Source organism: Mustela nivalis (genome assembly GCF_964662115.1).
Source record: "Mustela nivalis genome assembly, chromosome: 1".
Lineage (NCBI taxonomy): Eukaryota > Metazoa > Chordata > Mammalia > Carnivora > Mustelidae > Mustela > Mustela nivalis.
This window is the reverse complement of record NC_139020.1, coordinates 159,923,293-159,949,294: the sequence shown is the minus strand read 5'-3', so window position 1 is coordinate 159,949,294 and position 26,002 is coordinate 159,923,293. Positions and strand designations below refer to the sequence as shown.

At 42.4% G+C, this 26,002-nt stretch overlaps 1 protein-coding gene and 1 long non-coding RNA gene across 3 annotated transcripts in view; both read right to left on the bottom strand.

The window, feature by feature from the left end:
• LOC309872844 overlaps positions 1 to 26,002 on the bottom strand; it is an 802,828-nt gene that overhangs the window by 577,674 nt on the left and 199,152 nt on the right. The window lies entirely within an intron of this gene.
• RAB7A (RAB7A, member RAS oncogene family) overlaps positions 1 to 26,002 on the bottom strand; it is a 114,718-nt gene that overhangs the window by 18,872 nt on the left and 69,844 nt on the right. The window contains exons 2-3 of one of the 2 annotated variants that reach the window (XM_082747707.1): positions 12,677 to 12,779; positions 233 to 293 (exon numbers count right to left, since the gene is read on the bottom strand). In XM_082747707.1, coding sequence (XP_082603833.1) covers positions 233 to 285 — 53 coding nt within the window. In that variant the 5' untranslated portion in view covers positions 286 to 293; positions 12,677 to 12,779. The remainder of the gene's footprint in view (positions 1 to 232; positions 294 to 12,676; positions 12,780 to 26,002) is intronic. The other variant, XM_082747706.1, reaches the window with a different exon arrangement.

The window sequence follows — 26,002 nt, the reverse complement described above, 5'->3', positions numbered from 1 at the left end:
GGGAATTCCATGAGACTATTCTTGAATTTAAACAGCTACCCTTTCCCCTAAATCATGCCAAAGAACAGGGAAGAAAGGGTTACAGAACAAGAGATCATTCAAATTGCTGCTGTGCCTGAAACAGCAGGAGACCTAGGGCCCTACTGCCCTGCTATTAGAGAAGAAACCGCCAAATGTCAGCACGTAGGGTACCAGCTTCAACACATTAGTTCAAACAGTGAGAAACACTTACCCAGAATCTCCCAGGATGATAACCTTCAGCAACACTTTCTTCCTAGAGGTCATCCTTCAAACTGAAAGGAGAAAGGAGAAAGCACTCTGAGAGTGACAGAAATACGGAGGCAAACCACGCCCCCCAGTGTAGGCATCAAAACAACCAAGAACCACTGAGCCCTGAACCTTTCCATTGGCTATTTCCCTGCCATGCGGGGGGACTGGATGGAGAGCAGGATTAGTCATTAGAACTCTGGCCCCAAGCTGGTTAGAATAGTGAGACAGGCTCATCCTGCCTCTCAGAGCAGTCTAAAAGAACATATTCTCCTCTTGGATGTTGAGGAAATAACTGTTTACAAATAAAAAAGGTAGGTAAGGAAGTGGGTTCTGTAAAGCCTGTTGTTATTCTACAGTTTGGGAGAACAAGGCAGTCAAAACTAGGTCTTAGAAAAGCTACTTAGTTTCATTTTTATTTATTATTTATGTTAAAAGATTTTATTTATTTATTTGACAGAGAGATCACAAGTAGGCAGAAAGGCAGGCAGGGAGAGAGGGAGAAGTAGGCTCCCCACTGAGCAGAGAGCCCGACGCGGGACCTCGATCCCAGGATTCTGAGATCGTGCCCTGAGCTGAAGGCAGAGGCTGAACCCTCTGAGCCACCCAGGCGCTTCTAATTTTTATTTTTAAAAGGGTGTGTGTGTGTGTGGGGTGTGTGTGTGTGTGTGTGTGTGTGTGTGTAAAAGAGAAAGAGAGAGAGCGAGCGAGCGCACGCGTGTGCGCATGCAGGTATGCGCGCACACAACCGAGCTCACACACGGGGAGCAGGAGGCTCCCTGCTGGGCAAGAAGGCTGATGTGTGTGGGAATCGATCCCAAGACCCTGGGATCATGACCTGAGCCAAAGCAGATGCTTAATGGAGCCACTCAGGTGTCTCTTAGTTTGTTTTTTAACCACCTAGCTTTTAGAAGGCTGAGAGGCTGGCTACATGACTGTGACTTTATCTTGTTGGTAGTATTTGCTTCTGTAACAGTCTTAACATCTAATACTCCTTTGAGTGAATTAAGTGTTTGAACAGTCATTCCTGCCTTTTACTTAATATACCAAAAATCTGGGGAAAGTAATGCTGTAAAGAACATCTTTGAACTTCAGTTCAGGGATCATTTCCTTAGGACCCAGCAACAGCCATGGGGTGGGGGTGCGGGTGGGGGGGCACAATCTCACAGTCAAATTCACAAGACTATCACAGGCCATACATTCACTTATACAGGCCATACCCGGCATGCATCTACTGAGAAGGAATGGGACAGGAACACAGCTTGTTGGCTGTTCTTTCAACAGTCCACACAGCAGATGGCTCAGGTATAGGGAGAGTGTGTGTGTTCAAGCCCTGATTTAAACCTTCACTGTTGAGAGGATCCAATCAGCTCTTTTAATAGCTGTACTGGTCCCTGGTGAGGAACACACACAGCCCAAAAGCCAATGTGCTCTGCAAAGCCCAAGCATGGGGCTGCATTGAGCGCTCACAGCCTCTCCCTGCCCAGATGCAATCACCAACCGGGAGACATTTTACCATGTAAGCCATAGCGCCCAGCAAAAGAAGTTGGCAGTCTGCCTTTATTGAGTTCCCCAGAAACAAAGTTAACCAAAGGTCAAATTTTCACACAGGCAAACGGGTTTTGTTAAACTTAACTTACAGATATTGTTTAGGAATGGGGTTACTGAATCAAAAGTATAAACATTTTCACGATTTCCACTAATTCACTTTCTTTCCTTTTTTTTTTTTTTTTTAAAGATTTTAATTATTTATTTGACAGAGATCACAAGCAGGCTGAGAGGCAGGCAGAGAGAGAGAGAGAGAGGCAGAAGCAGGCTCTCCACTGAGCAGAGAACCCGATGCGGGCTCGATCCCAGGACCCTGGGAGCATGACCTGAGCCGAAGGCAGAGGCTTTAACCCACTGAGCCACCCAGGTGCCCCATAATTCACTTTCTTGAAGGATTTTCCAAATTTATACTACAACCACTGTTGCAGTGGTTAATAACTGTACAAAACTTAAATAAGAAAATGACAATCTTACTGAAACAAAGAAAATCTGAATAAATGAAGAGCTATCTCCAATAGGAAGACTTAATGCAGAAATGTAAATTCTCCCCTACTGAAACAATCCCAAGAGTTTTTTTGGAACTTGAAATAATTCTTACTTGATGAATAATTTTATTCATCAAAATAAATTCACAGGAATCCCTCCCATTCCTCTCCTCTAAAAGAATAATGACAAGAGGAGAGAGGACTTGTCTTAACAGTCTTGGGAAGTATGTTATAAAAATACAGTATTAAAGTATGGGGCTGGAACAGGACTAAACAGAAAATAACCCAGAAATGAATAATTTGGACAAAAATGCATTATAAAATTCGGTAGCAAAAGGATGAAAAAAAATTCACAAAATGAAGGCAGCCAGAAAAATCCTGAGAATTAAGATCCTTACACTTCATCCTCCAAAACAAAATGCCCTAAGGAGTAAATATTTAAATATAAAAATGAAGTTGAAAGGAATACAATTATTAGCAGGTTTTTCCTGGATGGGAGAATTAAAATAGCTTTAATTAATTAATTAATTAATTAATTTCTTTATGCTACCTTATTGTGACCTTTGGAGGAACACATTACCCTGAAACTGAAAAGGCTATTTCCACTTCGGAGATAAATGTTAAGCTGCTGATTTTTCAAATAAGTTTTATCATTACAAAATTAGTCCTTATTCATCATGAAAGATACATGAATGAGGATTTCATTTTCACTTAGGGCCTGCACTCAACAGTGGATCTGAAGAAACCCAACACGTGGTTTCATCACCAGGATGTTAACGGCTTTATATTGGCAAAGTTTAGAGCTAGGTTCCTGCACTTAACTGTTCTCCAGGATCAAGAATGGGACACTGGTTTCTAGAAAAAAGTAAAGAAAAAACCAAACCAAACCAAACCAAACCTGAGCACAACTTTTGCTACAAGAAGCTGCCCAAGCTGCAACGGCTTTAAAATCTCCACTCACAGTTTCTTCGCTACTGATTTCCATAATCACCTTCATCAATTTCTGAAATTACTTCTTGAAATCCTACAAACTTAGGGGACACCTGGCTGGCACAGGTGGTACAGCATGTGACTCAATTTCAGGGTTGTGAGTTCTAGCCCTAGGCTGGGTGCAGAGTTTACTTTTTAAAAAAAAAAGTTCCTACAAACTAGAAACTTGTAACTGGAAAACAGTTTCTAACACAGAGACCACTCCTTTTACAGGAGAAACTGAAACAGGCAAAGAGGAAATAAGAGCTGTGCAAGGTCCCTGGCCACTGTGTTCCTTGGAAATGAACATTTCTGATAATACCCATTAATCCGTTTACATATATCTTCTAATTTTCAGAATAAGGTGTATTCAGAACACATTTCCTTCCTTCTGCTTTCAAACCAAGCCTCATCAGTGTGTTTTGGAGAGATTTCCTTGGAAGAACAAGCAATACTAACTACTTCATAGGCCGAATCCATTCTTTCCCCTCAAGTATAATTTTTTCTCGAATAATAAATCAAAAGCTAGAATTTTCCTGTTAGCCTGGAGCTATCACTCTCTTATCTCTGAAGCAGAGAAACCCACTGACCATAAAGGCAGACACAACAAAGAAACCCCCATGTAGGTAAAAACGTCGGGAAAATAATATCCAAGGGTCTGGGCTGGGCAGGGCCAATGAGGTCAGAAAGGGTCCCACAGAGAGGTCAGGGGAGGACAGCGAGAACAAAGAATTGGTAGGGAAAAAAGTGGAGGAGCAGGGAGGGAGTAGAAGTTGGCGGTCAGCAGGCTACTGCAAAGTGTGGCCAGTGCAGCTTTGTGTGGTGATCACAAACTCAAGGTGACTATGCTCCTGTGGAGGTGAGACTAGGGAGTTGCAGTATCAAGGAGTTGAAAGCAAAGCATGTGCAAAGCCACCACCACAACAGTGTAAAACACAGGAAATGAAGGTGAACCAGGTGTTGTATCATGTCCAAGATGACACAGCAATTGGGTGGCAGAGCTGGAATTGTTGAATGTGTAAGCCCAGGCCCCCAATACTCAACCACCATGCCACTCTGTAGTATCAGCTCTCACCGCCAAGAGGATTCTGGTTCATCAGGGCTGGGGGATCAGTCCTTAAGGTGAGGGATTCTGAAAAGTTCCCTCTGCCAATTGAGGCGCACACACCAGATTTGGAACTCCTGACTTGGGGTCTGGAACTGCTGCTCTGATTTACGTATGTGTCTGATACAGTGACGGCACTGACATTAGAGATGCAAGGCTGCGGCAGTTAAACGGACTAGTGTTCAAGAACCCATTAACAATTTTATTTGCGTGGTGTTGCCAAGTTGCGTACCTCTCTAGGTGGATCAGCTAGATCCTAATCAAACAACTGACTCTTCTGCTACTCTCTCTCTCTCCCCCACCCCCAATTAAAGTACTGAATTATAGAAAATTCAGAAAGGTACACCAAAGAATGAGCCAAAGACAAAAAGGCATTCACAATTTCAACTCTTAGAAACAATCCTATTAGCACCAGGGTTTAGGTCTAATTTTCCTTCAAATAGTTGAGATTATACTGTTACATCCTGTCTTTCTATATTAAATATCCTCCCATGCTCCTGGCATTAAGGTTACATGATACTGCAGCATATGGATAATCCCACTATTATTAAGCATGCAATTATTTTAAATTATGTATACAATCTGATCACACAAATGTGTTATCACTCAGCAAAACAGTAAGACTATTTTAAAGGCCCTTGAAATTTACTGACAGAATTATTTTCCAGAACAGCTTTATTAACACCCACGCCATCAGTGAACTAGAATTTCCATTTCGCCATACCTCAGCTATCATTAGCACAAATCATTGTTAATCATATAGATAGAAAAGAGGGTCAGGTCAGCTGGTTCCATCTGCATCTCTTAGATCAGCAGAGGTCAAGCATTTCAACCAGAAACCTCTCAGTTGTCTGATGGTCTTTGCCTATTTTTACCTAATATAATGTGATTTATTGCATACATAGTCTACATATAGCATTGAGAAGGAAGCATCATGGGGATACAGATTTCAGAAGTTGTAGGCTTCTGAGCAGATTCAAAAGTATCATTCTAAACTATAACCAGCATGAAACCTCTCCATCCCATATTCTTCCAAGACTCCGTGCTATAGCTATACCTGACCATTAAAGAAGACCCAGAAGGGGTGAATGGGGTGGCTCAGTTGGTGAAACGCCCACCTTCCACTCAGGTCAAGATCCGTTTCCTGAGATAGAGGCCCTGTGTCCCCCATATCCGGATCTCTGCTCAGCAGGGAGGCCAGCTTCTCCCTCTGGCCCTCCCCTAGCTTGCACACATACACACGCTCTCAAATCTTTTTTTTTCCCCATCATTTATTTTTTATTTCTTTTCAGCATAACAGTATTCATTGTTTTTGCACCACACCCAGTGCTCCATGCAACCTGTGCCCTCTATAATACCCACCACCTGGTTCCCCCAACCTCCCACCCCTTCAAAACCCTCAGATTGTTTTTCAGAGTTCATAGTCTCTCATAGTTCACCTCCCCTTCCTTCAACTCCCTTCTCCTCTCCACGTCCCCTTGTCCTCCATGCTATTTGTTATGCTCCACAAATAAGTGAAACCATATGATAATTGACTCTCTTAGCTTGACTTATTTCATTCAGCATAATCTCTTCCAGTCCTGTCCATGTTGCTACAAAAGTTGGGTATTCATCCTTTCTGATGGAGGCATAACTCCATAGTGTATATGGACCACATCTTCCTTATCCATTGAAGGGCATCTTGGTTCTTTCCACAGTCTGGCGACCGTGGCCACTGCTGCTATAAACATTGGGGTACAGATGGCCCTTCTTTTCACTACATCTGTATCTTTGGGGTAAATACTCGGTAGTGCAATTGCAGGGTCATAGGGAAGCTCTATTTTTAATTTCTTGAGGAATCTCTACACTGTTTTCCAAAGTGGCTGCACCAACTTGCATTCCCACCAACAGCGTGAGAGGATTCCCCTTTCTCCACATCCTCTCCAACACATGTTGCTTCCTGTCTTGCTAATTCTTAAATCTTAAAAAAAAAAAAGACAACGCCAACCCCGCAGTCACCTTGCCCTCAAAACCAATGAATTCAAGGCTCAGAGCGAGGTAGGCAAGCAATATGTGCTAAGGTTTTGGAAAAGGTCACAGGGAGGGAGCGGGAAGCCATATACTACCAACTGTGCTAGCCTCCAAGCTGAACAGAGTAACGTCTGCTGGAGGTAGAGTCTTTCAACTTTCCAAATGGAGCAATCTTCTTAGGGCCTACAGAGTGAAAGAGCAGAGCCTATGAAAGATCGAGAAATAAAGACCACTTTCCTGAGCACTCTGTGCTGGGCACTACACTACAGGTCATGCATTTAATCCTCACAACAAGGCCGTAAGGTCGTAAGGTCGAATTCTCATTTAACAGACAAGGAAACAGGAGTTTGCAGGTGGTCCCTGGATCTGTAAAAACACTCAGATACGAGATGGGAGCCCAGGACCAATTACAAAGTGCTTCATCTCAGTCGCTACACTGGGTTGATCACCAAGATCAAAAAGGCGTGTCATGCTTCAAAATAATCCACAGGGTGAGACGGAGTGCACAGCCCAAATGTGACAGGCTGGTAACAGGCTGAGCGATGGGTGCAAAGGCTGCCTGCACTGTTCACACTACTTTTGCACGTATTTGAGATTTTCCATAATAAAAAACTGTAAATGCAATTCATACTTCTAACAAATTAGAAAAATCTGAAGGAAAAAATAAAGTACGTATAAATTTATTTTCATTACTAAAAATACAGTGACAAACTTTTATGGCAAATGTGTCCCAGATTCAGGCTTGATAATCATCTTTGGTTATCCGTGATAATTAGCCTTTGGTTTGAGGGCAAGCATACTGTTAGTTTTGCTACAACAGAAATCTTAGGTTAGAAACATCTGGCACATACCTTCTAAAAAGGAAGCCTAAATAAAAAACTATGTTATGACTTTGGTAATAACCTTTTTTTGAAAAAAATATTTTATTTATATTTTGGTGGTGGGGGGGCAGAGAATGAGCAGGACAGACGGAGAAGCAGCAGACTCCCTTTCGAAGAGAGAGCCTGTCCAGGGGCCTGATCCCAGGACCCTGATGAGATCATGACCTGAGCTGAAGGCAGCCACTTAAATGACTGAGCCAGTTAGGAGACCAAGAAGGTTTTTGTTTTTGTTTTTGTTTTTTTGGTAGTAAGGAGTCTCTATGCCCAACATGGGGTTTGGACCCACAGCTTTGAGATCAAGAGTCATGTTCTACCAACTGAGCCAGGCAGGCCCTCCAGAAGTAACTTGTTTTAAGATCAGTTTGAGAGAGAAAGTGAGAGATCCGGATAGTATGAATTTGGATTCCTCCAACAGAGCAGCTTAAGATGGAAAGAGAAAAGCTTGAACAAGAGGATTTTTCTTTTTCTTTTCTTTTTTTTAAGTAAACTCTACCCTTGAACTCATGATTCCAAGATCAAGAGTCCCATGCTCTGCTGTGTGAGCCAGCCGGTGCCCCAAGAGCAGATTTTCAACAAACAGTATCACCCAGCCAACTCCAATCCCAATGGCTAAAAGGCACTATATAAGGGTTCTAGAGTAGCAGGAGACAGCCATAAAATGTCATAACGGTAAATAAAAACAATTCTGAACAGCATCTCTAAGCCAGGAGGTGGAAGGAAGTTATGCTGGCTACAGAAGGTAGGTAGGTTTGCTTCATGGGAACAGGAACCACAGGTATCAAGAGAAGGAAAACTAGCTACACAAAGGCCTAAGATAAAAAATTACCAAGTGTGTCTCCTGAAAACTCACAGTGTGCTTGTCTTCAGGCTAAGCATCTTACCTGTATCATCTCATCTGGGTAAGCATGAAGATTAAGATAACTTAGTGTTACTTTTGGACAGGTTAAGAGTGTTCATTGTGTCCTTTGGGGATGGGAGTTGGGAGCGTGACTACTTTAACAATCCAAGGGTTAGCAAATCCAGGAAATACTCTACTAAAAAAAAGTGGGGTTGGGGGGAAAGGACAGGGGCGTAACAGATTGCCTGAGTTAAAAATGGCTTCAAAATTCTAGGCCCAGAAGAAAGGCAAGAAAATAACATCTCAAAGGATGTTCTGAAAGCTCCCAAATTAAAACTGAAGCCATAATTTTTTAAAAAAAGATTTTATTTATTTATCTGACAGAGAGAGACAGACAGACAGGGAACACAAGCAGGGGGAGTGGAAGAGGGAAAGGCAGGCTTCCCGCTAAGCAGGGAGCCCAATACGGGGCTTGATTTCAGGACCCCGGGACCATGACCTCAGCCAAAGGCAGATGTTTAACATCTGAGTCACCCAGGTGCCCCTGAAGCCTAATTTCAAATGGTAGCAAAAATGTCCCTCCAATAAGGGAATGAAAAAAATGGAAGCTGGAAGCTGGAGTTGTTTGGAAACCCCATGATCAAATGGTCCACATGGACCAGAACTAGGTTCAGATCCAGGAACGTGAATGGGAGAAGAATGCAGTCACTGCCACATACTTCCAGGAGGGGATGCAAGGTTCCAGAGAGGAGGATGCTCATCTGGGCAGGGGCAGGAGTGGAAAGACTGCCAGCCTGGAAGCAGGAGGGCAGAGGATGAGTGGGGGCCTTTGACCAAAACCCTTTCTGTAGAATCATGAAGTCACTTTGGGGGAAGCTTGGGGAAATGCTGGTGTTCTAGAAACTCAGACAACAGGCTCAGATCGGAAAGCAGAACTTATCAACTGGTTGGTATGGATGATCACTACCTCCGAATGCACAACAGACATTTAAGCAAGCAAGGCACCTTTTTACTTTGAACTAGCCTTTGTCTTGTTTTTATTGAATAAAGTCACTTGCCTGGGTCTGGAGCACCTTCCATCCCCTTCATCGGCTAAGTTCTAATACCCTTCATTCAACACAGGTGTATGTCAGAATAATTCTGAAGTCTTAAACCTAGTTTCTCTACTCCTAGAGTTTGAAGTGAGTTTTTTCTTTCCCTTTCAGGATGAACGCTGCCTTCAGCAGGAAGCCTACTCTAGCTTCCCCAGGGACCAAGACAGATTCCAGCCTTCCTTCCACCAGTTTCCACTACATCCACCCAATAAATGAAGAGATACTGTGGATAGGGCTAAACTGTGACTAACCCAAAGTGGAATCTGCCCAAAGAGGAAGCCTACACCTGGGACATGGACAGCTAGGGGCAGTGGGCAGGCCCTGTGGAATTTCTTGCCGTGCTGAAGCAGTTTGTACTCTGGAAAGTTTAAGAGTCACTGGTTTAACAGAGTCCAGGATCTGGACTGAAACATGTATTTCCAAGTCTAGGAATAATACAAGCTCAGTTGAATTTTATCATATTCCCCTTTCCTCCTAAATAGAGAGCTTGGAATAATCTTGCAGTCAAATTCTAACCCCCCCCCCAATTTTTAAGTAAAGGGGTGCACCTGGGTGGCTCAGTCAGTTGTGTCTGCCTCTGGCTTGGCTAAATGATCCCAGGGTTCTGGGACTGAGGTGTTTTTTTTTTTTTTTTTAAGATTTTATTTATTTATTTGACAGAGATAAGAAGTACGTAGAGAGGCAGGCAGAGAGAGAGATGAGGATACAGGCTCCCTGCTGAGCAGAGAGCCCGGTGTGGGGCTTGATCCCAGGACCCTGGGATCATGACCCAAGCTGAAGGCAGCGGCTTTAACCCACTGAGCCACCCAGGCACCCCCCCCCAGTTCTACACATCAGCATCCTTGCTCAGCAGGGAACCTGCTTCTCCCTCTGCCTGACACTGCCCCTGCTTGCGTACTTTCTCACAAATAAATAAAATCTTTATAAAAAGTAAAATACAAATTTTTAGTAAAATCTACCCCAACGTGGGGCTTGACTTCAAGACCCCAAGATCAAGAGTCTCGAGCCAGCCAGGTGCTCTTATTTTTTAGAGAGACACTGTATTTAGCTGTATCTCAAATTTCACGGCTAACTGAGGAATGCTTGTTTTTGCTAGGATTTTATGACTTCGGTCTAGATGCCTGTGCTAAAATGGGAATTTCAGCATTCACCGGACACATAGGGCTATGGTATAAAGGGTAGTAACAGATGGCTGCGCTTGTCTTCTAGAGGTTTGTTGTCTGGCAGGCAGGAAGACCATCATTTCACAGGGCAGTATAAGTAACAGTACTTTAAGGGAGAGAACACTTATCAGCAGAAATACTAGAACATTTTCAAAAGCAAGACTGAGCAGCTGTACATGCAATGCCTGAGAAGGAGTGTCCACTGCTGTCAAAACTAATTGGTCAGAATGGTTAACTTGTTTGCCATCTCTTACAAGCTTCAGAGAAGTTCTCAGGAAGCCCAGTGAGAAATGTTACAGGACTGAAGTGAGAAGGAGCAAGGCTCTGAAGCGTCAGGTCTGAGACGCCGGTGGACCACCAGAGGGATCAAAAGGGGCTGTCTGGGCCTGAGAGCATGAAGCCACCAAGGCTGGAGCTGGCACACCAAAGCTAGAGCCCAGCCTGCCATGGGCACTCTCCACAACCATGCGAGGCAGGTACCTAGCCTAGCCTAGCCTTGAATTTCTCCAGAACATGCATCATTTCTACCCCATATGCCCTGTATCTCTCATGTGTGTGCCACCCCACCCCCGGGGCCACACCCCCTGCATGTACCCACTTCGTGTACCAGGAGCCTGCTCATCTGGGAGAGGGCAGCAACGTCTAGGCAATCTGGACAGCCAGTCTTCCCGGGCACCACTCCCCAAACGCCAGAGCATCTGGGTCCCAGGGCCCCCTTTCATCATACTGAACCGTAACTTCCAGCGCATCTGCCTGCCACCCGAATGCGGACAGACCAAGGCAGTCTCTCCTCCACCCCCGAATCCCCAATTCCAATAGCACACCCCACAGGAGGGCCTGGTAAACTACTACTGTATCCAGCATGGTAGTTACTGAGCACAGGTGGCTACTTAAATGAAGTTAAATAGGGCCAAATACAGTTCCCCAGCCATACTAGCCACATTCTAAGTGCGTGACAGCCATCTGTAGCTGGCACCTACCATACTGGACAATGTAGATATAGCATATTTCCATCAGCATAGGAAGTTCTATAGTATAGTACCAGTCTAAACACTCCTGGAACCTTTCCCTAGGATTAATACACAGTCCTCAAACATCTTAAATCTCAATTTATGGCCATTCCTTGTTTCATTACCACCTTATCTTCTGTCTGCTTTTTTTTTTTTTTAAGATTTTATTTATTTATTCAAGATAGAGTGTGAGAACAAAGAGTAAGTGAGTGTGCGCATGCACACTTGAGTGGGGGAGAGGGAGAAGCAGGCTCCCCATGGAACAGGAAGCCCGATGTGGGGATCGATCCCAGGACTCTGGGATCATGTCCTGAGCTGAAGGCAGAGGCTTAACTGACTGAGCCACCCAAGGACCCTGTCTTTCATTCTTAACAACTAATAAAAATACTTGTTCTTCAACAGCAAACTATAGATACTACTTAATGTCTGAATTTTTCATTAGAACACCACAGCAGGATAATGCTGCATCATAACCATTTCATAGTATTTGTGGCCATTTGTCCTGGCAGACCAGGGGTGCACAAACACTATACGAGGTTCTCTGCAACCCGTCAAGGGGAAAGTTCAGTTAATGGTTTCACACACCAGCTTATAGGAAAGGAAGTGAGTACAGGAACAAAGGAATGCTCAAATCCGAGAATGCGATACTGTCGATAACGTAAGGAACACTGAGGACACGAAACTGATGGCACTGATCGACTGGAACAGCCCTTACAGATTTCTTGCCCAAGTAAGATGAAATGATGAAACATCAACCAAATCTTAAAATCCTTCTCTGAGAAGGTGGGAAACTCTGCCAGTGACAGTTTAGACAGTTTCATCAGACTGGAGAAGGTCCTGTTAGGAACTGTATGCAATTCTGTGCGGCAGGCACATGTATTTTACTCCCCAGTACTTTCACAGGAACCATGGTGAACTGAGGTGTTTCATATAGTTAGATTTATATTCCAAAACAATTCCTTCCTAACCCCTTCTCGAAACAAGATGTCAAAGTAAAAGAAATCCAGTCTGGCAAATGATAAACTCCACACTGGAACTTTTAAAAAATTAATTTATTGTTTCAGAGAGAGAGAGATCGAACATGAGCAGGAGGGGTAGAGGAAGAGAGACAATCCCAAGCAGACTCTGTGCTCAGGGCAGAGCCCAACTCAGGGCTTGATCTCACAACCCTAAGATCACGACCTGAGCTGAAACCAAGAGTCAGATGCTTAACCTAACTAACTGTGCCACCCAGAGATGCCCCCACACAGGAATTTTTTAAAGCTCTAAAATAAGTATAACAAATAACGTAAATGTAGTATCATACCTGTTCAGGTTAGATGTCAAAAAGTTAACTCCCACCACTCAATGGACACACGACCCAGAAGTCCCAAACAGGGAAACCTAGGCAACGCTGTATGGTACTGCCACTAAGAAAGAAGGAGTCAAAGAGGCAGGGTGAGTTACATCAGATGGAAAACAGATGTGTCCTTTTCCCTCCCAGTAGAGGAAGGATGGAGACTAATGGCAGACAGATTCAACCAGAAAGACAAGACAAACCAAGACAAACACTGTTCAAATGCAGGTGAGGTGAAGAGCCTCACTAAAGCCAGGCAGCCTACAGGTCCCCATCTTAACACAAACAGCGGCCAGAAGTCATGGCACACTATACATGTCAAGGCTGCATTAGCACCCTCTCTCCTCTCTAGCATTCCTGCTATTCTCCCATGAACACACCCCAATCAGGGCTGTCTCTGTATGGCAGCCCACTCCTCACACATTTAACTGAAGGGTAAGAGGACTCTCAATGGCTGCTGGGTCTTCAGGATATCCAAGAACTCTTTCATTACTGAAGGTATTCCCGTTTTGCTGAAAAGGTAAACTTCAATTTCAATTCTTTCACCACCACACCACACCTACCCCACCTCTCCAAAGAATAAGAGCCTTTAAAAAAAAAGAGGGGGGGATGCCTGGGTGGCTCAGTGAATTGAGCCTCTGCCTTCAGCTTGGGTCATGATCTCAGGGTCCTGGAATCGAGCCCTGCATCGGGCTCTCTGCTCTGTGGGGAGCCTGCTTCCCCCCTCTGCCCCTCCCCGCCGCCTGCCTGCCTACTTGTGATCTCTGTCAAATAAATAAAAATCTTTGGGGCGGGGGGAAGACAACAGGCACAAAATGAAGTCACTTAGGCTAAACCCAGCATCACCAAATTGAGACTTAATTATAGTTCTGGCCGCTCCCAGAAATGGAATCTTAAACCAGTCAGTCCAGAATTACCTGGTCAACACTGGTGAGGTAACCTGCCTGACAGACCCCAGCTGTAGCCCATAGGAGTTCTCCTCACAACCAATCCACTTATTACTAGTGTAACTTCCCTGTCCTACTCTCTCCTGCCTAAAGAAGTCTTTTTATTTTGTACAGCTCCTTGGAATTCCCTTCTTTGCTAGATGGGACGCTGCCTTATTCATGGCTTCTTGAATAAAGCCAGAAAGATCTTGAAAACTTACTCAGCTGAATTTTCTTTTTAACAGATCAAAGGAATCAGAAACTGTGGCTATATAGCATTTCTCTCTCTCTCTGATATTAGAAGAAGGGTGGGGAAGTTACCCATAGGGGAAATACAAGTCAGAGCAGCAAACTCTTACCCAATGTGTATGGTTCTACAGACTTTTAAACCCTTGATTCTTTCTTCAAGTCAGATACTAGGAATGCAGGAATACCACAAGTCTGAGAACTTATCTGAAGGGCTGAAGCTCAGTGGCTGTCATCCTCAGAAGAGATACTCAAAGTAGAAAATGCTTTTAAGTACATTAGCTTTAAGGGGCGCCTGGATGGCTCAGTTGGTTAAGCATCCGCATTCGGCTCCGTGTCCTGGGATCGCACCCGCACTGGCCTCCCTGCTGCTTCTGCCTCTGCCCCTCCCCTTGTGTACTCTCTCTCTGACTCTCTCTCTCAAATACATAAAATCTTTAAAAAAATAAATAAATAAATAACTTCATATGATGTCTCCAAAATACATGAACAGATTAAGCCTAATATGCAATCACTGGGATTTAAATTCAGAAAAGCCTTACTACCCAAACCATTTTTAAACAAGCATTCAAAAAGTTGAATGTGGAAGAAAAGAAGTAAAACAGTACTACAGATTTTCACATTCTGTAAGCAAATCTGAAATTAAAAGCAGCATGGGATGTCTCTAGTGGGAAACTATGCATTATTTAGACTCTAAATCTAGAGCACTTTCTTTTGTGCTGACTCCAGCCCTCCCCTGCTGGTGACCCAACTACAAGTCCTGGAGAACCCCTGTCTATGGATACGCAAATGAATTCTAGCTGGAGAATTCTATTTCCCCTGGGCAAGAGCCAGTTTTGTGCTCAAGTGCATATTCCTTTCAACTCTACTGACCTACACTTAATGTCTGTTCTTTGTATTCTTTGGTTGTAACATTTTCCCCATTTTCTCAATTAATGAGATAAAATCTTTGACATGTATTTATTTCGTATTTAAATGACAGTATGATCTTACCTTTTCTTGAGAACTACCATAATCTTAACAGCTAACATTTCTAACGAAGTTTTAAGTGTGTTTGGTTTATCTTCAGAGGCAAAAAGCAATACTCGTAAGAAGAGAATGGGGAGAGTGTTGAGATTCCTAATACTCCAAAGCTGGTCATACAAAGGTCGGTCGGAATGCTATGACTTCAGGAGTGTTCTCAATACTATTCTCCAAAAGCAGCTCAGATCTGCTCCGTATTCAGATGCAAGACAAACTGGGACAACAGACAAACCAAGGGCTTTGGGACCCAAGAAGACCCGAGAAGCTCTAGTTCAAATCAGGGCTTTGAAACTTACTAGTTGGGTAAGTTGAGATAAATAATCTGTCCTCCTTGGGCCTTTTATAGTAAATTCCTACATCTGTAAAAAGTGGATAGTTTTATCTTTCCGTGCTTCTGTGAAGAATGAGAATGAAGATATAAAGGAACCAGAGACACCAATGACTGACAGCTCATTACTATTAGGCCCAGTATCTCCCCACCTCTTCAATTTCTGGAGCTATTACTGGTTCCTGGTAAAATGGAGTAAGTCCCTTATTCACCCAGTACAACATTCTTCAGTTCAATTCTTCAACCAATGCAATTACAGAACATATTTTAGTCTTCACTCTCTGTGTTGAGATGAGCCCCACAACTGAGGAAATTTTCCAAATACAGAACTTAAAATTAAAACATATCCTTTCTAATGAACTCTGTAACTACCTTTTACAAAGGGAGTCCAGCCACACCCAGAGATGAGAGACTCCAGAGGGAAGAAAGCCCAGGCTCAGGAAACTCCTTAAAATCACAAAGTTCTCAAATTTTTCATGGAAAAGAGGAGCCGGGTAATTATTTGCCTTATGTTAAAAAAAAAAAAAAAAAAAGTAATGTGTACTTGGATTTTTTAGGAAGAGAAGGATAGAGGATTTGTCTTCCAAATTTTATTTTTCTTAAGTTAACACTGATTCTTTCTTACGGCATTCATTTGACAGCAGAAAGAGCCAGGTCAGGAAACATGGGAGACAGATGAGGGTGAGGAACCCCCCATCATTTTAGAGCTGGCTAAGTACAGGCATGCTCACATAACGGACAGATGACTGGGCAACTGACTGATAACTGGCTTATTTATGACCCCTACAATTTCTGACTCTCCAGTGTATCTGGTGAAGGACACAGATGATAAATGTAAATGCCCCCTGGGTATCTAACAGAGACCCTGAGCTTAGTTTAAAATTTAGTCCTATTTCAAGGTTGTCAGAAATGTGGGCTAAGCAGATTTCCTAGGTATCACACCAAAAGCACAACATGTAGAAGGACTGACAGACTGAACTTCATCAGGATTAAGAACTTCTGCTCTTCAAAAGATGCTGTTAATACAGTGAGAAGACAAAGATGGAGAAAATATGTGCAAACCACGTATCCGACAACAGACTTAGAACTCTAAAACTCAGTAAGAAAACAACCAACTCAATAAATAAGCTAAAGAGTAACCAGATAGTTCACCAAAGATCCCATGAGATAAAACTATCAACATGCCTGAACGGCTAAAAAAATATTTTTTAAAAAAAGATTTTGTTTATTTATTTGACAGAGATCACAAGTAGCCAGAGAGGCAGAAAGAGAGAGAGAAAGAGAGAGGGCAGGGAAGGAGGCTCCCCGCTGAGCAGAGAGCCCGATGGGGCTCGATCCCAGGACCCTGAGATCATGACCTGAGATGAAGGCAGAGGCTTAACCCACTGAGCCACCCAGGTGCCCCTGGTTAAAAAAAAATTTTATGACCATACGAACTACTGGTGAAGATATGGAACTGGAAGATGTGGAATAATATTGCTGGTGGGAATGTAAGACAGAAAAAACATTTTAAGAATTAAAGATACATTTTGGGGTGATGAAGATATGTTCTGGAATGAAAGAGTTATGTCGGTTGCACAATCCTGTGAATATACTAAAAAGCACTAAAATATGGGACACCTGGGTGGCTCAGTCAGTTAAGCATCTGCTTTGGCTCAGGTCATGATCCCAGGGTCCTGGGACTAAGTCCCACATTGGGCTCTCTCTACTCAGCAGGAGCCTGCTTCTCCTCTGCCAGCCACTCCCCCTGCTTGTAATAAAATAAAATAAAAATAAAATCTTTTTTTAAAAAGTGCTAAAATGAACCTTGAAGGAATGACAACAATTCCCCTCCTAAGTATCTACCATTAAGGCATATGTCCAGACAAAGACTTGTACACAAATGTTCACAGCAGGGTTATACGTAATAGTCAAAAACTGGAAGCAAATGTTCATCACTTGGAGAATAAACTGTGACCCACCTTTATAAAGGAATAAGATTCAGCTACAAAAAGGAATGAACTATTGACATTTAACATGGATGGAACTCAAAATGATGTTGAGTAAAAGAAGCCAGACACCTCTCCCCTAAAAGTACATCTACTGTACGTGCATATACATAATGTATAAATGCAGATTCCACTTAAATGAAATACCAGAAAATGTGAACTAGAAAACAAGTCAGTAGTTGTCCGGGAATGGGTAAGGAAGGGGCAGTAGGCAGGAGGGAGGATTTATAAAGGGGCTTAGGAGACTTTTGGGATAATGGACTGATCATCTTGATTGGGGTGACAGTTTCAGAGACAGACGCATAAATCAAAACTCAACATGTATAGTGTAAACATGTACAGTTTATTATATGGCAATTATACCTCAATTAAGCTGTTCTATAAAAAAGAGAAGGTGGGGGCATCTGGGTGGCTCAGTGGGTTGAAGCCTCTGCCTCAGGCTCAGGTCATGATCCCAGGGTCCTGGGATCAAGCCCTGCTTTGGGCTCTCTGCTGCGTGAGGAGCCTGCTTCCTCCTCCTCTCTCTCTGCCTACCTGTGATCTCTGTCTGTCAAATAAATAAATAAAACCTTTAAAAAAAAAAAAGGAAGGTGATCAGAGGTTATCTGCAGATATTTGAGGGGATGACACGGAAGAAGCAGAGACCTTGCGACACTTCCCACTTCATTCAGGATGTCAAATCTGGGCTCCGGTAAAGGCTTTTCTTAATTTTCTGCAGCACACACATTTGTCACGTGTTCTGTTAGCAGTTAAGAGTCACATTATATACAGAAACCTTCCACCCACCCAAATCTGTCCAAGGGGAACATTCTCTCCTGTTCTCAGACTCAAAATTATTTCCATGTTCCTCTACTCTAAGCATTACATCTGATCTAGTCCTACCCATAACTAATCTTCCCCAAACCTCTTCTTTTCATTTGCACAACTCCAGTTTGAATCCTCATTACTTCCTGACTATTTCCTCAGCCTCAGAGCTGCTCTGCTCTAGTTAGCCAGCTTTGCTATAAATACACGGTGTTCGCTACCACAGTCAGAGCTCCTTGGGCTAACTCTTCCAGCCCTGCCAGGCTTGGCCCCAGCTCCCTTTTGGTCTATTTGCTTACCACATCCGACTTCTCCTTCTACGGTAACCTGCCTCTCTGTACTTCCCCCGCCCCAGCACCTACAAGGAGCATCTCTGCTGCACCATGACCCAAACCCAGCAACTCCTGAGAAGACTAGAGGTAAACAACTGATGGAAGAGAATACCCACTAGGATGACTATAATCAAAAGGACAGGCACTAACGAGCGCTGATGGGCAATGCAGAGACACAGGACCCCACACGCTGTTGGGCGAAGGTGAACCGGTGAGGCCATCCTGCACAAGGCTGGCAGTCCCTCAGAAAGTTAAACAGAGAGTCACCCTATGACCCAGCAATTCCATTTCTGGAGACAAACCCAAGAGAAATGAAACAAAACATACATCCCCACAAAAACCTGCAGACAAATGTTCACAGTGTCATTATTCACAGTAGCCAAGAAAGAGGAAACCACCTAACTGTGTAGAGCATTTGGTGATGAACAGAGACAAGCTCTGAGTAAGTATAATCACTGGACCCTTGGGGAACCTGAAGAAATCAAAAAGGGAGAGATGAGAACCCATGAGGCGTTCCACAGAGATGACAACCTTCCCTCCCATTAAGCTGGGCTGGAAATGAATCCCCTGAGATTCTCTCCAGTATCCTTCTGGTAATTCTTTCCAGCCAGTCCACGTGAGTGATGAGTAGTGCCGAGACAGTCTGGACTGCACACACTGTTCCCATCCCCAGAAAGAAACAGCTCTCTTAGCCACAACTTTCTCATTTTGCCTAACTCAGTCGCCTTCCAGTGCTCTAGACTCTTCCACTTCTGACTCTGCCAGGGACACTGCTTCCAACCAGAAGGGCCTTCCTGCCTCTTTCTCCCACCCAACCTCCCTAACCCACCTCAAAAAACAAGGCCTCCGCCTCTGGTTCCGGTCATGATCTCAGGATCCTGGGATCAAACCCCGCATCAGGCTCTCTCCCCCCACCCCGCCTGTCTCTCTGCCTACTTGTGACCTCTCTGTCAAATAAATAAATGGAATCTTTTTTTTTTTTAAGATTTTATTTATTTATTTGAGAGAGAGACAGTGAGAGAGAACATGAGCGAGGAGAAGGTCAGAGAGAGAAGCAGACTCCCCGTGGAGCTGGGAGCCCTATGCGGGACTCGATCCCCGGACTCCGGGATCATGACCTGAGCCGAAGGCAGTTTTCCAACCAACTGAGCCACCCAGGCGTCCCTAAATGGAATCTTTAAAAAAAAAAAAAAAAAAAAAAAAGCCTCCTAAACTGAACAAATCTGTCATCACTTGGTCTCTCTACCTAGTAAACAAGCAAAAAATTAACATCAATACTGATGTGCTCCACTAAATAGACATTTGAAAACGGCAGCCTCGGTATATAAGAAATGTTTATATAGCTGTTTAACAGTTAAGTTCTTAGGGGTCCCTGGGTGGCTCAGTCTGTTGCATGTCTGACTCCTGATTTCAGCTCAGGTCACGATCTCAGGGTCATTGAGTTCAAGCCCTGCACTGGGCGTAGAGTCTACTTAAAAAAAAGAGAAAGAGAGAAGAAAAAAGAGGAATACAGAAGGAATGACTGAAATAAAAAAAAAATCATTTTGCATTCCTTAATGAAAATGAAAGATTCAGGTCAAGGTCATCAATGATGCTAATGCCCCAGGTGAAAGGTGGATGGGAAACTAAAGATCTACATGTTACCAAAACAGCACCTCAAGAGATCACTTCCTAATCACAAGAGGCTGCAAAGGACACATACACAGCTGTCACCATCTTAATATAGTGATTAAACTTACCTTCACTAATAGTGGGACAATCAGACATTATGAAATAGTCTCATCAAAAACATATAACCTAAATTTACCCAAGCTTTTAGATCTAACTTCCAGTGCACAAGAAACAGCAGGGCTAGTGGTGCACATTAAGTATCAAAGGATGCAACCAGCCAAACCCAGAGCATGGAACATTGTTAAGACAACTGGTTTGGGGGCACCTGGGTGGCTCAGTCTGTTGAACGTCTGCCTTTGGCTCAGGTCATGATCCCAGGTTCCTGGCATCAAGCCCCGCAATGGGCTCCCCGCTTATTGGAGAGCCTGCTTCTTCCTCGCCCACTCCCCCTGCTTGTGTTCCCTCTCTAGCTGTCTCTGTCAATTAAATAAATAAAATCTTTAAAAAGAAAAAAACAACTGGCTTGATCTTTTCTTTTCTTTTTTTTTTTTTTTAAAGATTTTATTTATTTATTTGACAGAGAGAAATCACAAGTAGATGGAGAGGCAGGCAGAGAGAGAGAGAGGGAAGCAGGCTTCCTGCTGAGCAGAGAGCCCGATGCGGGACTCGATCCCAGGACCCTGAGATCATGACCTGAGCCGAAGGCAGCAGCTTAACCCACTGAGCCACCCAGGCACCCCTGGCTTGATCTTTTCAAAGTTAAAGGTAATGACATAAAAGGAAGGGGGGGAAGGGACCACATCTAGATGAAAAGACTTGAGCATTTAGGGGTGAAGTGTCATGATAATATCTAATATACTTTGTTTCCTTTTTAAAGGTTTTATTTATTTGGGGGGGGGCATGAGCAGGGGCACAGGGAGAAGGAGAATCCCTGCTGAGCAGGGAGCCCAATGTGGGCAGAAGGCAGATGCTTAACTGACTGAACCACCTAGGTGCCCCTCTAATTTACTTTGTTTTAGTTCAACCAAAAGAACAGATAGGGAGCAAATAGAGTTGACCCTTGAACAACACGGGTCTGAACTGTGTGGGTCTACGAATATGTGGACTTTTTACAGTATGGTACTTATATGTATTTTCTCTCATTATTCTCTTAACATATTCTTTTCCCTAGCTTACATTGTTGTAAAGATACTGTATACAGTACAGTATATATTTAACATACAAGTGTTAATCAACTGCTTATTGGTGAGCCTTCTGGTCAATACTAATCTATCAGTACTTAAGTTTTTGGAGAGTTAGAAGTCATACTAGAATTCAACCACAAGGGGGTTTGGTACCCTTAAACCCTGCACTGTTCAAGGGTCAACTGCTGAAAATTGGGTAGGAGTTTGTGTGTGTTCATGTATTTTATGATTCTATTTACTTGAATTTTTTCGTAACAGAACATTTTAAAAAGAGACGGCTACTCCACATTAGAGGAAGGGACGCTTCCTGAAGCAGTGCTGTTAGGACATGCTCTCTGGTCAGATTACAATCTGGTTAAAGAGTTTCTGATATTGAATCCCCAGGATTCCCCAACTTTACCAGGGGCAGGTAGACCTGCCAGGGAACCTCAATATGCAGAAATGCTTCAAACAAAACCTTCTGAAGTACTTCAAGGTGTGCTTAACCAGCCCTGACTACTAATTCAGATTTAAGTAATCCTCCACGTCATTATATAAGTCCCTCCTGTTTTTTTGTTTTAGAGGGCTGCAGGGTGGTAAGACTTTAGAAAGCTAAGAAGTGTGGGAAAAGTTTGTAATAAAGAATACATAACATCATTTGCTTAGTTTATTGTGTTGGGGCAGAAGGGCCTGAAAAGATATGAATACTGGTAAACATTGTAATTCTTGGGGAAAGGTGAGCAGAAACCTTGAAGTTTCCATTTTTGCTCCTTACCCTTTTTCATCTTTAATCTTCATATAACAAAACCTACCTGTAGCCTAGAACAAAATGAACATCCTTTTTAGTTCAATATTGCCAGAAGTATCTTCACCCCAGAGGTTTTCAAATTTACTAACAAAGTTATAGAAAGCATTCTTACTGTATAATTTATATTAATAAATTAATAATTTATTCTATAATACTGTATTATAATTATATTATAAATAATTTATATTATGATTTACTGTGGCAAAATATAAATAACATAAAATTTATCATTTTAACCTCTTTTAGCTTTATAAACAAATTCTCACAGCTACAATTCAACTTTCTTCCTCGCATGTAAGAGAGACTTCCTAGCCACCTCTTCAGGTTGTAGGGAGGATTCCATGTGCAAATCAGTAAAGCAGCTTCGTAAACAATGAAACACTTTACAGAGATACACAATTTACCTGAAGTCAATATAGGACTGACTGTAGGAAATGACACGATTTTGCCTTGCCACCCCCTCCAAAAAGAAGATTGGATTTAGAAAGATTTCAGTGGCCACTAGTCCAAAACATTTTTGAGTTCATTAACCTCAAGAATAAGTGTTCTCCTGCAGTTCTCACTCACCCAAAAGCAACCCATCCTTTCATTTCTACATCTCACTTCTGCTACAGTTGCTGAATGAACTTCCTCACTTTTACTCAAAGGCTTAACCATCAAAAGCCTGTTGGTTAGGTGACAACGGACTTTCAGAGTCACCCAGCTGTTCACAAACCAGACACTAGTTCTCTGAATTATAAGCTGTATCTGAGAAACATGCCTGGGTGGTTCAGTCAGTTAAATGTCTGCCTTCTGCTCAGGTCGTGATCCCAGGGTCCTGGGATAGAGCTCCCCCTAGGGCTCCCTGCTCAGTGGGGAGCCTGCTTCTCCTTTGCCCTCTGCTGCTCCCCCTGCTTGTGCTTGCTCTTTCTTTGTCAAATAAATAAATAAAATCTTAAAAAAAAAAAAAAAAGAATCTGAGAAACAGAGGTATATGAAGGATCAGTATAAAGATGCTCTGGGACCTGTCTTTAGGAAAGAGTGACTCTATTATTAATGCCAAATTTATTAGTTAGGGTTTCCAAAGAAAACAGAACCAACAGAACCACCAAGATGGAGGAAGAGAACCTAATGGCTCTGCTGGGACCATATATAAGCTCACAGTTTGCCAATTACCTTCAAGGGAGATTTAAAATATGCTGTTAAATATAAACTTCATACATACAAGATTTACCTATGTAACAATGTATAAGATCACATAAATACATACAGAATTATATATATATATATACACATATATAAAGTATATATATATGTGTGTGTGTGTGTATATATATATACACACACACATATATAAAGTATATATATGTGACATTTATTACATGTAAGTAGCTCACACAATTATGGAGACCAAGAAGTCCCAAGATCTGCAGTCTAAGGGCCGGACAACTAGGACAGCCAATGGTCTAAGATCCAGTCTGAGTTTCACGGCAGGAGAAAACCTTCAGACAGAGGTGAATTCTCTCTTGTTCAAGCTTTTTGCTTTACTCAGGACTCTTCACAACTGGACAAGGGCAATCTGCTCTACATAGTCTACAGATTCAAATGTTAATCTCTTCCAGAAAGACCCTCACAGATACATCCAGAGGAATGTTTTAACCAAGTCTGGGCATCCCTGCCCCAATCAAGCTGCCACGTGAAAGTAAGCAGCCGGCCAGGGCTAGATATGAAAAGCTAACAGAAGCTCAGCCACTTGAGGTTTCAGGTAAAAAAATGCAGAACTGTAATGTTTAAGCACAAGGCCCAGCTCTTCAGGCTGAAAAGGAAATGCTAAAGAACAGAAATATCCGAAGTTTCACAACACTTTGCTTCTCTTTCAAAAGTTACTGAAAGGAAGGTTTAACAGGACTGAAACTGTGCTAGTTAAGATTTTGGCAAAATAAAGATCCACCTGCCCAACTGGATCACCAATGCACAGCTTGCTCGGACAACATTTTAGAGATGTCATTACAAAGTACTAATTCAAGGTGGAAACACAACACTACCATGAAAACAAGGAAAAAGGATGGTCATTTCATATTCCGTAACTCCACATGCTTCCCCACCACATGACACTGCACGGCTGAGCACACTATGAGGTGGTAATAAATACATGATTTATGAATCACATTTCAAGGTTAGAGATCTGTCCATTAAGATGCAGTCTGGATTTGAGGGGAAGAGTTTGGATGAAGAAAAGGTACTGATCTTAATTTCCTCATCTGTAAGAACATCATACTGCGGTGTTGTGTTGATGGCAACATCACCATCTATTTCCAGAACTTTTTCATCACAGCAAACAGAAACTCCATACAAATTAAGCAATAACAACCGAGGTCCCGCTCCTCTAGCCCTTAATAATCTCTACTCTACTTTCTAAGAATTGTCCTTTTCTAAACAGCCCATGGAAGTGGGGTTACAAAGGATCTGTCCTCATCTACGGTGTACCTCAGCATGGTGTTTCCCAGGTTCAACACATGGCATGCATCAGAACTTCCTTCCTACAGTGATTACCATGCCACTGCATGTAAATAATACCACATCTTGCTTAACCTTTTTTATTAATTTTATTTAAATTCGAGTTAGTTAACATATACTGTATTTTGCTTATTTTTTTTATCTGCTGATGTGGGTCGCTTCTACTTTTTGACTCTCATTCTGTCATGAACAACAGTGTATCAGTATCTGTTCTGATATCCGGTTTTCAAATCTTTTGGGTGTATACCTAAAAGTGAGTTTCCCAAGACATACAATAACTCAGTTTACATTTTTAAGGAACAACCAAACTGCTTTCCATAGCACCAGCACTGTTTCAACTTAACAGCAATACACAAGGGTTCCAATTTTCCAGGTCCTGCCCAACACATGTTTTTTAAATGAATTTATCTGACAGAAAGCGCAGGAAAAAGCACAAGCAGGGGGAGTGGCAGAGGGAAAAGCAGACTCCCCAGGGCTCAATCCCAGAACTTTGAGCCAGAGGCAGACAAAGATGCTAAGTAAGGCTTAACTGACTGAGCCACCCAGGTGCCCTCCCCTCCCCAGCCGTCTTTTAAATAACAATCAGTGTGAAGTGGTATCTCATTGTTGGTTTGATTTGTATTTCCCTAATGACTAGTGACATGCATTTTTGTTGTGTGAATTAGCCATTTGCATACCTTCTTTGAAGAAATGTCCATCCAGGTCTTGTGCCATTTTAAATTGAGTTTTATGTTCTTGAGTTGTAGTTCTTACATATTCTGAATACTAATTCCTTATCAGATATGATTTACATGTACTTTCTCTTATTCTGATTGTCTTTTTACTCTCTTATAGTGTCCTTAGAGTTTTTAATTTTGATGAAGTCCAATTTACCTGTTTTTCCTGTCACTGCCTGTGCTTTCAGGGTCATAGCCACAAAATCACTGTCAAATCCAATGTCATAATTTTTACCCTGTATTTTCTTTCAAGAATTTTATAGTTTTAACTCTTAAATCCTTTGGTTTGATCTAATTTTTGTACATGGTTAATAGATAAGGGTCAAGCTTACTCTTTTGCAGGTAGAGTTTCCCAGGACCACTACCATTTGTTGAAGACACTGTCCTTTTACCACTAAATGGACTCAGCACCCCTGTGCAAGTTCAACTGACCCTGTACATGAGGGTCAATTTCTGGGCTCTATATTCCACTGATCTACACGTTCCCTTATGCCAGTACCACAACATTTTGATTACTGTAGTTTTGTAGTAAGTTTTGAAATCATGAAGTGGGAAACTTCAACTTTGTTTTGAGCTTTCAACAGTGTTTTCACTATTCAGAGTCCCATGATTTTCTAGCTGAATTTTAGGATGCGTTTTTCTATTTCTGCAAAAAACAGTCACTGAAATTTTATTGCACCAAATATGTAAATGGCTTTGGGTAGTATTGTCATTCTAATAAAATTAAGTTTTCTAAGCCAAAAACGTGACATGTCTATCTTTTTATATCTTCTTTAATTTTTCCCAGAATTTTTATAGTTCTCAGTTTACAGGTCTTTCATACACTGAGTTAATTTTTTAAACTCAGTTTTTAAA